This window comes from Phragmites australis, chromosome 4 (assembly GCF_958298935.1).
Source record: "Phragmites australis chromosome 4, lpPhrAust1.1, whole genome shotgun sequence".
Taxonomy (NCBI): Eukaryota; Viridiplantae; Streptophyta; class Magnoliopsida; order Poales; family Poaceae; genus Phragmites; species Phragmites australis.
Window position 1 is genome coordinate 43645253 of NC_084924.1, and position 13668 is coordinate 43658920.

The 13668-nt window shown below is 42.3% G+C and overlaps 1 protein-coding gene across 5 annotated transcripts; it reads left to right on the forward strand.

Annotated features, from left to right (window-relative positions):
- Positions 1-1596: 1596 nt before the first annotated feature.
- LOC133916674 (uncharacterized) lies at positions 1597-12949 on the forward strand. Of its 5 annotated transcripts, XM_062360457.1 has the most exons (10): positions 2108-2244; positions 2510-2576; positions 4418-4606; positions 5108-5200; positions 5396-5578; positions 5652-5754; positions 5841-6026; positions 7446-9805; positions 11251-11867; positions 12660-12949. In XM_062360457.1, exons 2-10 carry the CDS (start codon positions 2538-2540, stop codon positions 12661-12663), a joined length of 3774 nt encoding a protein of 1257 aa, XP_062216441.1. In that variant the 5' UTR covers positions 2108-2244; positions 2510-2537; the 3' UTR covers positions 12664-12949. The 5 variants fall into 5 exon arrangements, with proteins under 5 accessions (XP_062216442.1, XP_062216443.1, XP_062216440.1 ...); XM_062360456.1 differs by lacking the exon at positions 2510-2576 and having other exon boundaries at positions 1601-2244; positions 11254-11867; XM_062360455.1 differs by lacking the exon at positions 2510-2576 and having other exon boundaries at positions 1603-2244.
- The last annotated feature ends 719 nt before the right edge of the window (positions 12950-13668 follow it).

Below are 13668 nucleotides of genomic sequence, written 5' to 3' on the forward strand. Positions count from 1 at the left end.
TACAATTTTCTTACTGCCGCTTCATACCAAATCGGAGGGTCAACAAGTTACCGGTAAATCAACAAGACTCCAAGACGCCAGCATACCTCTCGGTACACAATTGGATCACTCATTAATCCACTCTCTACCTAGCAACACTTCTCTGTAGGTCTATAAGCACTAATCACTCTCTAATGGTGTGATTAATTGCTTTGGATGAATACTTTAAGTACTTTGATGGCTTGGATGTCTTTTTAAGTGTATATGAGCTTATTTGGACTCTAGAACATTTAAATAGCCAAGTGGGTGGACATTTATAGCCTCAAACTCACCAAGTAGATGTTGCTCTAATGGCTCAACTTTACTATGAATAATAGATGATCCGGTGATAACAGTAGTACAAGCATCGGACCATCCGCGCGTGTACAACCTCAGAAACTAGCCATTAGAATCCACTCAGAACCACTTCTGAACACCGGATTATCCGGTGTATACTTCATCTCCATTACCAGACTATCCGGTGTGTATATTTGAACCTGATTAAGCCAACTTCTTCATTGTTCAACAGTCCAGTGTATTGATTTTCTGATCATCGGACCTTTCAGTTTTTATAGCTTCATCTTCTTTGAGTTATGGAAAACACTCCGGTGCGCACTGTCTTTTCATTATCGGATCTTTTAGTATATTGATCTTCAGTCTTCGACAGTTGCAGAGCTTCTGTTAAATGCTCCGGTGTATACTAATTTTGATCACCGAATTTTTCGGTGAGTACAATATCATTTCAGCTTAGTTTTTCATCATTCTAGAAAATGCTTCGATGTGTACACTTGTGGTATCATCGGACTATCCGGTGTAGTCGTTTTTCCTAAGACTTCTCCAATTCAATATTCCGGTTTCGATAGCTTCTTTATGTATTGCATCTATGAGACCTTCTAATCATATATTCTCGACGAACATGTAGTCCCAATGACTATGTTGTTATTAATCATCAAAATCATAATCATGGTCTAATAGAGCTATTTTTACTATAAGATGAGGGCGCGGGGCGACGTGACACCGACGACGATGGCACGGGACGAGGCTGTGGAGATGGGACCAGCGGGGAGGCCGGGTGCTACGACCAAGGCGGGGTGACAGGCGGGGAGGCGGACAAGAGGTCGAGGAGGGGCAGTGGCCGGGCGAGGAGGCTGTAGAGGTGGGGCCGAGCAAGGAGACTAGGGCACAGAGGTTGGGTAGCCATGGCTGGGAGGCTAGGGTGGGGAAGCGGACAGGAGGGCACGACGACTGGGCGGGAAAGCTGGTGGTGAGGGGCGGTGGCCGAGCAGAGAGGCCCGAGGTCGAGCGAGGAGGCCTGAGGTCAGGCCGTCGAAGTGGGGAGCACAAGAGGTGGAAGGGAGGGTGAAGAGACCGAGATAGTTTGACGGGCTCGTTTGATATTAGGTTGAGAAGGGCCTAAGAGGGTAGGGTAGGTTCCAAAATACCGACTAATCCAATTTTCAGCCCTACGACCGATCGCAACATCCGGAAATCCAAGCCGACCGCGTAGCACGGCGGCTGCTCCCGCTCGAGGGCCCCGCACGGCTGAAACCCCAAAGCACTGCCCTCGCGGCCACGCCACAGCGAAGTGTTTGAGACGTCAGAGGTCAGTCAGGTCAGTACTCGAAAAAAAAAGAGGTCAGTCAGGTCACACCCGCGGCCGGGCACATCCCCGCGCCCACGGCCCAAACCAAACACCGACCCGCACCGCGCGTCCCCTCCCCTCCCCTCCCTTCCCAGCCCCTCATCCTCGCCGACCACTGCCCTCCTCACCGCCGCCGTTGCCGCAGCTAACCCTGCTCAGCGGCCGCACCGATCTGTCTCTCGCGCTAGGGTTTCCGCCCGCCCGCCTACTGCGGCTCCATCGGCTCCGCTCGATTCGCGCCGAGGGGCGGCTGCTCCGTGCTCTGAGCCACCCGTCCCCGCTACAGCCCATTGCTGCCGGGGTGCTCTGCGGTCGGCTGCTGTTGGCGTAGGGGGACTAGTGTTTGGCTCCGCCAGGCGGAGGGGGCATTGGTTTGGCGCCGCACGGGGATGGTGCCCAACGGGCTCCTGCCCAATGCGTCGGCCGGGGTGACGCGGCGGCTCGATCCCGAGCGCTTGGCGGTCGCGGAGGGCCGCACGGCCGAGCTGATCGCGCGCATCCAGCCCAACGCGCACTCCGAGGGGCGGAGGCAGGCCGTCTACCACTACGTGCAGCGGCTCATCATGAACTGCCTCTCGTGCCAGGTATCATACTGGCTTTACTAACTGGTCTGATTGCTCCGGCAGGTAATAGAAACTAGTGGCGTGTAGTGTGTCACTGGTGTGCACGCGTTTTGAAGTGGAGAGTAAGTAGAGCGCTGTTGTAGGCATGAAGATTGCACGATGGATAGCTAAATGAGACCGGTGCTGTATAACTGTGCAGACTAGTGGTTGCTGGATTGAAGAGAGCAATAGACCATAACTGATGCTTTATTTTATTTTATTCAAATGTGTGGTTGAGCAACTGAAGCTGATTCTGGAGAGAGAGCTCTGATGAAATGGTGGCTTCTAGGACAGTCGTGTCCTGTTGTTCAAAGGTCATAACTTTTTTGCTTCTGCTAATTCCTTGTGCAGAAGAACAGGATGGTATCTGGTCATTTAACATGCATACTTCTAAATCTGTTATTTGACAACTTGTTTAGAAGCATGAAGTTTTCATCCAATGGGGGTGACTTGCAATTTTTTTTTCTCTCGAACATGCAGGAGAGCTGCATATCATTGCATTAAGGGAGAAAAAAAGGTTTCAAGTACACCCAAACAAACACCCATTTAAAGAAGTTTACAAAACTTGCCACGAATTGAAACAAATGACCATAACGACAACTAATTGCGCCAAGGTCAACTCACACTTAGTTGTAACAAACCTTTAGCACCCGCGTCACACCACAGCCGGGCCTCATCTCCAGCTTGGCGCATGACTTTGCGGACACTTGTCGCACCATTAAAGACACAATCATTACGATGCTTCCATAACAACCAAGCCCCTAGAATCACCAATGAGTTGAACCCACACTTCATCGGTTTGGTAATCATGTTGCATGTCCTCACCCACCAATCACTAAAAAATACATCATCCAGCTGAGAAATTTCTAGGAGGCCAAATCATATGAACAGAAGGAACCAAACTTGTCTTGCGAAGACGCATGTGGTTAAGATATGTTGAATGGATTCATCTGCTTGATCACAAAGTGGGCATCTCTCTGGATGAGGCAGTCCCCTTTTAGCCAAACAATCGGCCGTCCAACGACGATTGTGGACAACTAGCCATAGAAAGAATTGGCACTTCATTGGAGCCTAGGTTTTCTAGACGAGTTCCCATGGTTCAAAATGAATAGCACCATGGAAGAAGGTGTTGTATGCTGATTTGGCCGAATACTATCCAGACTCTGTAAACCTCCGCCGGTGTTCATCCTGTACCTCTGGATGAAGCATGACATTAGCCAAGATATCCCATACATCTAGGTATTCTGTGAGAGCACTAATGGAAGGTGCTCCTCGTATATACTGAATCCAACGGCAACCAAGAAGAGCTTGCTGAATCGTGCGTTTATTAGCAATCCGCCTAGGGACTAAGGCTGCTAGATTGGGGGCAATATCAGAGATCACCTGCCCCTGAAGCCATCTATTGGTCCAAAACAGAGTGGTGCTGTCATTACCCACCAAAGAAACCACCAAAATTGAGAAGAGAGCCTTCACGTTTGCATGGACAGGCACTTTAAAATCTGCCCATGGCTTGTCCGGCTGTGTTTCTTGAAGCCACAACCAACGCATTCGTAAGGCCCACCCAAGGGTTGTGAGATCATGGATGCCAAGTCCTCCAAGCTCCTGTGGCCTACAAACTTTTGCCCAAGAAACACTGGCAAAAATTAATCTGTTCATTTGGGAGATAATATGACTGGAGACCCTGGACAGTGCATTATTGAACTGTATGCCTCTCTTTATACATCCTGTGACATGGGATGTAGCACACGTCCAATGTGGCAATACCATGTTACTGAAGGTTTGTCAAACTGCAGAGTTGACCTCTGCAGATAATACAATGTGAAAAACTTGCATGTCTTTGTCAGAAAATATTGAGTAACTCATGTTTGACAATCATATATCAGTAGCCATATGTGGATGTCATAAAATTCTGGTTTGCCTGATGGCATGAGCATTTGTAGTAGCCTAGCAGTAGCATTGAGAGACCAATTTTACCATATTTAATTTTTCTTGGAAGATTGAAATAGACTTGTTTGTTTGGCTTATGCATGTCAAGGGGACTTGTCCACTAGTATATTGAAAGTTCCCTGCTCCTATCTTCATTACTTCATTATCCTGCTGGTTAAATTTTCTTCTCAGAGAATTGATCTCTCTGTCTGCGTGTCTCCCTCTACAGGTTTTTACCTTTGGGTCAGTCCCTCTCAAGACGTACTTACCTGATGGTGACATTGATGTCACTGCTTTTAGTAATAGTGAAGAACTAAAGGAGATTTGGGCAAATCTTGTCCGGAATGCATTGGAACACGAAGAGAAGAGTGAAAATGCTGAGTTTAGTGTAAACGAAATTCAGTATATTCAGGCAGAGGTATTTTTCCCCTATGGTAATTTGATTGATGTTATTTTCTTTTTGTTGTTGTATAGGCACCAGAATTTCTCCATATCAAGTTATTCCTCTGTTAACTAGGTATCTGCAGTAGAGTTTCATTTAGCATTGTGCCGTACGTGGTGTTGAAGTTATTAACAGAAGTTGCTTGTTGTACTTTGTGCTCAGAAAATAACGCAACATCTCATGTTAAACTTCAGTTGAGTCATATGTCCATTGCTCCTTCAGTACAGTTCTTTGCACGGTATAATGTGGAAAATAAAGTACTGCTAGATCTGCTAATCTGTTATTAACATTTAGGATTATGTATTTGAAGATACTTCTAGTGTCCTTCTAAGTACACAAAAAAGGCATCTGATATCTTTTTCTTGCTCCCCTCCCTCTTCTTTTTGGGAATGCATCATGTTTTATGATTTGGGACTTATATCATGATGTTTTTCATCCATTTATGTCATTCTCATATGTTTCATGTACCATGCCCAGGTCAAGATTATTAAATGTCTTGTGGAAAACATTGTTGTTGACATCTCATTTAATCAAGTTGGTGGACTATGTACACTTTGTTTTCTTGAACAGGTGTGTTCTTCTTTTCAAAATCCAACTTAATGTGTAGACACAGACAAGCTGCTCAAAACTTTATCATTTGTATCTTAAGACTGTAAAACTTTATTGTCGACTTGATAACTGTGTTTATTGCATTTAGGTACCTGGATCAAAGATGCTTTGATTTTTCTGCCTGTACTTGCTTTTAATGTTTCTGCATTTTAATAGGTCGACAACTTGATCAATAAAAAACATTTATTCAAGCGGAGTATCATATTGATAAAGGCATGGTGTTTCTACGAGAGTCGTATTCTTGGAGCGCACCATGGTCTTATATCTACTTACGCATTGGAGATCCTGGTTCTGTACATATTTCATATATTCGATAATTCTTTTACTGGACCACTTGAGGTGACTTACTTGCTCATGTCTTTGTATATCCTGACATGAAGCCAGTGCTTATTTACTATTTGTGTGTGTGCAGGTGCTATACCGTTTCTTAGAATTTTTCAGCAACTTCGATTGGGAGAACTTTTGTTTGAGCTTGCGTGGCCCAGTTCCTATAAGTTCACTTCCAGACATGTCTGGTAATCTAATATGTATTACTTTGTTTTGCTAGATCAATGATTGATTCGAAAATGGTTCTTTTGATCATTAATGTTATGTCATGCAGTGGAGCCTCCGTGGATGGATAGTGGTGAATTGTTGCTGAGCAAGTCCTTCCTGGATGATTGCAGTTCTGCATACGGATTTATGCCTCACACCCAGGAAAGCCAGGGCCAACCATTTGTCTCAAAGCACTTCAATGTCATCGATCCTTTACGTACAAACAATAACCTTGGAAAAAGTGTCAGTAAAGGTACTATTAGCCTACTTTAAGATTAACTTATTGCTTATTGGTGAATTGAACATAGTACAATACTACAATTGATGGTATATTTGTTTTTATTTAATGACATTTGTAATACTAGACGATCATATCGTGCATTGTGCACATGGTAATTAATTATTATTTCAATGTTTGATTGTTGTTGCTATTTCTTTTATTCTTTTCCGGGAAGTGTTTTTTTTAGGGAAAACTTTCTGGGAAGTGTTGTGGTAGTATTCTTTTGCTGTCATTGCAGCTGTTTGATTGTAAGCATAATTAAGAAATTCTCTTCTGAGATTCCAGTCAATTTAACTTCTAGTTAGTGTGCATTCGCTGGTAGCAGAAGGGTCTGTTCGGTAAAAACTTCGCATAATTGTTATCTATACAACATGTTGTAGCTTGCTTGCTGGTGGAATCTCACCATTCTACTGATGTATGTATATAAAGTAATCAGCAAATCAACCCTAATGCTGACAATAAGAACTGCCAGTATTTGCCTATGCTCTAAAAGGTTCTCTGTAGCTATAATTACTAGGTTGTCTGGTCTGCCCTGGTCTAACTCTGCTAGATTTCTGGTCCTCAAACAAAATACCAGCCTTATGTTGAAGCTGTATGTTCTCACAAGCCCCGTAATGTTAATGACATCATGATGTGTCAACATTTGAATGTTGTGATCCAAATTTGTTTGCCTGAACACGGCGAAATCTTTTTGCTTATTGAAGGCCAAATGGGCCAGCATTTTGAAGCTCCATGTGTCCCTCCTTTGTAGGTGTCACTAGAAAATTCTTGTCTAATTGGTAAGAGATCCAAACATGCCTTAAACAGCAACTTGGTCTCGGTGCCATTACCTTTTTGGTTTGTTATAATTAATGTTAGTACTCAGTGATGGCTACTTTGAATCCCATTTATCAGCATTTCGTGCTGATACTTCAGTCGTGGACTTTATAATGCTATTTTAGAATGTGACTCATAATAGGACCTCCTTGACCAGTATTGCGATAAATGCACTTGTCATACTTCTACTCATTCTTACATATATGGACTTGGAGAGTATGTGGTTGATTAAGAGCAGCAATCTATCTTACTTTGATTGTCTAGCAATTTAATTATAATAAATTCTTCCTTGTTATGATGTATACTCTGTGAAACGTACTCTTGTCAGTATTTTATCTTATTGGCCATGTGATGCTAATGATAGATCCAGTCTCTTAAGAAAATTCAAGTGTATTGATTGGACGATTACCATCATTTTGGTTATGTTCAATGAACAGTTTTATCTCTGCAACAACAACAACAAAGCCTTTGTCCCAAGCAAGTTGGGGTAGGCTAGAGATGAAACCCACAAGATCCAACTAAAAAGAACAACAAAAACACATCGCCTTTTGAGTTGATATATATTTGGTTTTGCAGGCAATTTCTTTAGAATACGCAGTGCTTTTGCATTTGGAGCGAAAAGGCTGGGAAAGTTACTTCAATGTCCAAAAGAAGATTTAATTGCTGAATTAAATCAATTCTTCACAAATACATGGATAAGACACGAGAGTCACAATCGTCCTGATGTGCCTACCCCAAGTCTGGTTGATGTGCGACCTCTGAAGGCTGTTCCTGCTGTAGTGTCAAACAGTCACCAAAGTGTAACAGCATTCAAGAAAAAGGTTGAAAGTCCTAAGCTTCATGCTAATCAGGATAATCTTACTGAAGTTGGTCATAGTTATCCTGACCCTTCTTCTCAGGCACTTGACAAAAGTGACCTACACTGTCGGAATACGCCAAGAACAATTAATCCTTCTGTTTCTCATGCGCAGCACCAAAAAGTTTATGCAACTCAAGGCAATTTCAAGGTCTCCGAACAGCTTGAAAGAAACAACTCTGCTGGATCGATGCAAGGTGAAAGGGATAAGAGAGTGCCAAATGCTCTTTTTGTCAACGACATAAATGGGCAAAACAGGTTTAGATTTGCAAGAACTCGATCAAGTCCTGAACTGACAGATTCTTCTGTTGAAGGGTTTCACGGTAGGTGGACTAGAGTGGCTGATATGGAAAAATCTCTGAAGGTTGATTACAGTAGCAGAAGAAGTATCTTGATTCCAGAAGTGTCTAGCATCCACATCACTAAGTCTTCGCAGGATGAATCAGTGTCTTCCATGAACAGTTCATCTCACCCTAGTGCAAAAGCAGCTTCTGATTCAAATAGTGTTTCGAGCAGCTATCGTGAAGATAATGGTTTTGTGATGAACGAAGAACTTCCTTCTGTCTCTGAATCATCGAAGATGCACCATGATGAACAAGTTTTGGTTAATTTAATGGCATCAGCAAAGTTGCATGGCTTCGATGGACAGGCTCAATTGCCAATGCAAATACCTTCTCATCTGTCTGCAGCACATTCCCCTTTACTGGCTCCAACAGCTTTTCCTCAAAAGCATTTGGCCGGGATTCCACCAGCTAGCTTAATTGGAACATCATGGTTGCCCAATATGCAGCTCCTCCACGGATTTGTTCCACCACCTATGACCCGTTACATATGCAACCCAACTTTTGCATCAAACATTGAGGATGGTAATGAGAGTGAGAAGCCTATTATATCAGATGCAAAGCATGATACTGGCAAAAATTGGCATGAGTATGGTGCTGGATTTTCTAGACACTTAGATCCTGAAGGAAGAGATCCTCACATCTATGATATTGATGGCAAGGAACATTCCTCTTTGCCTAATGGTGTATGTGGTGCCCCCTTGGAAAGGCAGATGGAATTTACTGTTGGGGATTATGGTGTAGATGACGAAAACTATACCAGCATGTTTCAGAGTCAAACAAGTAGAGAAGCTGACATAGTTTGCTCTATGAGGAGTGGATATGTGAGTGTTCCTTCACATGCCAGTTCTTCCAGAGGCAAAGCTCTGGATGTGAGTTCATGGGGAAAAAGGCCTGCCTTTGCAGCACCTGCCACAACCACACATAGCAAGACTGGTTGGCAGATGGGAAATACTACAGAGCATCTCCTAACTGAAGTTGATAATGGCCCCAGAAATGGGGCAGTAGTACCAATCATTAATGAAGCTTCTGAGATAGTAGCAGGATCCGACTCTTTTTCGACACAATCAAGAACTAGTCAAGTACCAAATGATTTTGATCCATCACAGATTGGCATGCCTAATCCAGTGTTTGCACCTTTTCTTATTGGTTCCCCTCAGCAGAGGCAAGCTGATAGCTCTGGCCTGACTTTTGTTCCAACAGGTCCACCAGTTCCTTTTGTTGTGCTCCCATTTGTTCCAGGGAATAGTGATGGTTCTGTTCCCCAGTTTGAGAGAAGTGAGGGAATTGATCAGATTCCTGCCAATATCGCAGGTCAAAATTTTAGTTCACTTAATGATGTTCACCAACTAGATACCAATGCTACCTCAACAGCATCATGCAGTATTATGGCTGAGCCATCTGATGAACACAAGCCTGACATCTTGAACAGCGATTTTGATAACCATTGGAACATTTTACAGTATGGGCGAATCTGCCAGAATGCACGTCCTCTGGGTCCTGTTTTATACCCTTTTGCGGTCCCACCAGTGTATTTTCAGGGCCATGCTCCATGGGATGGGCCTGGAAGACCAGCTGCACCAAATGTTAACTGGACACAGATGGTGGGCCCTGGTCAACAAATTTTTCCTGTGATGCCTCTACAACCTACTACAGAAAGAGCTACTGGCGTTCTCCAGCATTATGGAGAAGATGCACCCAGATACCGTGGAGGCACGGGAACCTACTTGCCCAATCCTGTAAGATCCTAACAATTGTTTCAGTATATTATCTCATGCATAGACAACTTGTTAGTAATAGTATATCAAAAAATGAAAAACTGAATAAGCTTGATCCTTTATGCTATCACACTATTACAATTTTAATACGTGGTTAACTGAAAATACTAACACTATCAATGTAAACTTTGTACTGATTCCAGCTTTTTAGGCAACTGTTATGGGCTTTAGGTTCTTGGCATCTATGTTCCATTGTTCTTTAACAATCTAGTTGGAAAAAAGGCTACATAATCAAAAATAAATTAGTCTGTTGAGTTCACCATGGGAATTGTTGTAGCATCAGAATGTATATCTTATAAAGATTGATGGGAATAGAAGATCTGTGTTTACCTAGAGGCTGGGAAATACTTGTCAGGGAAAGGTAAAATGTGAATAGAAGATCTTGATCTATCCCGTCCATTGAGGTTTAGGATTTATCCCACCCCAGTAGACTCAATTGAAGATTGTGACAGCTCTTATTTTGTTGGATACTACCCGTCTAGTGAGTTTTAAAATTTGAACTTGCTAATAACAATTATGAGTCTACCTGCCAGATTCATGGGAAGACCCCCTTTATCTCATCACGAATATCCTAGAGCTTGGGCTCCAGAAAGGCAGAGTGAACTGTTTTCTACTAGGTGGCTAGTTTTGAGTTGCTTATTGGTGAAACTCTGTCTGTACTAGTTGGTTTTAATTAGTATTCAAAGTTAGTGTAGATCATTCTGAAGCTCATATGCTGCCACAGTTTTGACTGGAACCAGCTGTTTTATATCTTGAAAGCTTCGAAACTAGTAACTTTGGTGCTTGTGAGCACTACAAGGAAGATGCAACTTATATAAACTTGTTCGGAACCATAATCTTGAAAGGATTCCGATATCCAATTTTTTTTTTGTTGATCTAGTTTTTCCCTACTAAGCAATCTTTCTTTGAAGAAATGCTTCTTTGTAATTAAGTTTTACCTGGTTTTAGTCAACCTGAAGCTCATGTATTACCGACCAACAGCGTGAGATCATAGCATGGTAACTATGTGGCATTGATAATGATGATTGGTGGCACCGTAAGGACGTACAAAAGATAACTAGTGTTGAGTGTTTAATCATCAATAAATGAAACATCTAGATATTTATAGGTATATAAACTGGAGGGGTTCAGAGGTGGGGATGAATCGTCAGCTAAGTGTACTATGGCTAATCAGATTTATCAGTTGTCACATGATGAAAGCCATGAGTTCATTTCATGGCTGAATTGAAGATATTCTGGATTATGGGATCTCTAGGTTATTCTTTTGGTAGCTCTACCTTTTGTGCCTCTAGGGCACTATGATTTCTTTGTTTCGCAAGAGAAATTTATTAAGCAATGACTAATGAGCTTGGTAGTCTGAACTGGGAAATACTGAGTCGTCAATTATGTGGCTTCTGTTATCTTAGAAGGTTCCATTTAGGAACCGGCACTCAAGTTCAAGAAACTACAGAAGAGGTTATAATAGTGACAGGAGCGACCATAATGACAAGGAAAGAAGCTGGATAAACTCGAAAAAACGGAGTCCAAACCGCAGCTATGGACGTAGCCAATCGGAGAGGTCTGGCATGAGGTCTGGTAGACAGGCCACTGATGAGAGTCAATCTGATAGGCAGCGGCGAACCTATAGAAATGACTCATACAGGCATGGGGCAGGTGCTCAATATCTTGTGCAGGGCCATTCTTTTGGATCCACAAACTCTATGCGCAGAACAGGGAACGTAGCACAATGGGTTTATGCACCACCAGCTACAGCTGCAAATGGTGCTGGTGCTTTATCTGGCCCTCCAGGACCGCCATTTTTTATGGTGTGCTCATCTGAACCAGGTGTAAATCATGGTGCTTCCTCATCTGAACCAATTGAACTTGGTTCACTTGGGCCACTTCCCACAGCAGATGGTGATGACATACCACAATCCATACGTCAAGTAACGCCTAATGGGTTTTATGGGCAAAGGCGTGGTCCATATAGGGGTGGTTCCTCTCATTCGTGTCCTGATCAGCCGTCCTCACCTCAGCCTCGCTGGTAATACTGGCTGCTATATTCTTTGTTGATCACTGTTTCTATTTTCAATGTTTTAAGTATGAACAGTCAGAAAAATTCGAATCATTATTGTGTAAGGAACTTCATCTTATTTGTAAAAATCTTGTGGTGCTTTCTTATATATAAACAGAGTAAATACATGATAGCAGTTGGTATCAGTATGGTAGTTCTTTAACCTATAGCTAAAATTGACGGATGGCGAAGGATGGCTGAAAGCCTGAAAATTTGAATCTGTTACATTCTCATGTGTTGAAGAATCTGGTAAGCAGGGATTGAAGAGATAGGCTGCTTCATAGTTCATATTATTTGAAAAAAAGAAGATAAATAGTATATGCAAGCCACAGGAATAAAGTTTCAGTTCATTTAATTTAATGTTCATCCCTCATTGATCTTTCAGATTTTACTGAGATCAGTTCATGGTTACACTTGTGTTACAACGATTGTTGTGATGGTGATAATACGCCAGTGCTCATTTTCAGTAGCCTGTGGCCTTCAGGAAGTTTTTAGTACTTAAGAGTGTAAGTGTGTTGAACTGCCACTCATAACAATTAGTAGTAATTACTAGTAAATCTGCTCCTGATATCCAGTTTCAAAGGCAGAAATTACCGCATAACCAAGTTAAACTGGTACACCATCCGGTAAAATGGTTGCATTGTGTAATTATGCTATCAGTTATAGAAGTTGCTTCTGTGAGTTAATTTACTTAATTACCTTCTAGTATTTAGCATAATTTGTTGCACCAAGCTGAAGTTTGTATTTCTTTTCCCTTCCAAGGTAGTTGAGCCCTGAAATGGTGCTTGGTCACTTGGTTCTGTCATGTAAACCTTGGGACAGCAATATTTTGCTCCACTGCTTGGATGGTTGGGCAATCAGCCACTGACAAAAACACGCATGTACCCTAGCTGGTATCTTAGTGCTTTGTGATGTCTCACCAGTACTGAATACTATCAAAAGAGTCGTCAATGATGGAAAGGTTGTTTTATCGGCCACTATTTACTATGATGCTTCCTGAAATCAAAGAACAATCTTCTGAATAAATCATGGAACCGGCAAACCCAGAATATCTTCTGGGCAAACCCAGAATATCTTCATGCAGAATTGAACTAAAGATTATGAGCAAGGATTAACCGAGAAAGTTCCTCCTTTGTCATTCAGTATATCTGCATCGAAGATAACAATTAGGCTGAATGGAGCAGGAACAAGCATTTCCGTGTCAATGTGAAATACAAGCCTGGAAAATTGTTGGATTTTACTACCATTGTCTGGACCTGTGTAACTGAAAGCTAATAATGGATTCCTGTAAGCAAGATCATGTAATTATTAGTTTACATACAACAAACTTTTCACTTAGATGTATTAGGAGTTAGGAGAACCCTACGTGACAAATTATCGTGGTGTTTCTAGCTAGAGGGACATAACTGTTCCAGAATACTCTCACGCACGAGTAAAATTGATCCTCGACTTTTATTAACCTGTCCCATATGTGCGTCATGTAGTGGTTTATACTGTTATAGGGATTTCTGCTGATTTCTAGATCAGTAACGCACTTCCAGTTCTCCGAGGCTGGCATTTCAAGAACTTGGTATGCATTTGGTAATTCATCTCTCAGGGCATAGTAAGTCTTGTGTATGTTGCTGGAGTTTGTGTGGGTAATCTGAAGATTAGCATGACAAAGTGCCTATTAGACCCTGAATGGCTGTTTAGCAGAGCAGTGTTTCACCCGTCGGCTACTGCAATTTTTCTTTTCTTTCCTTTTTCTTTTTAACCATGACTGCAAGTTATC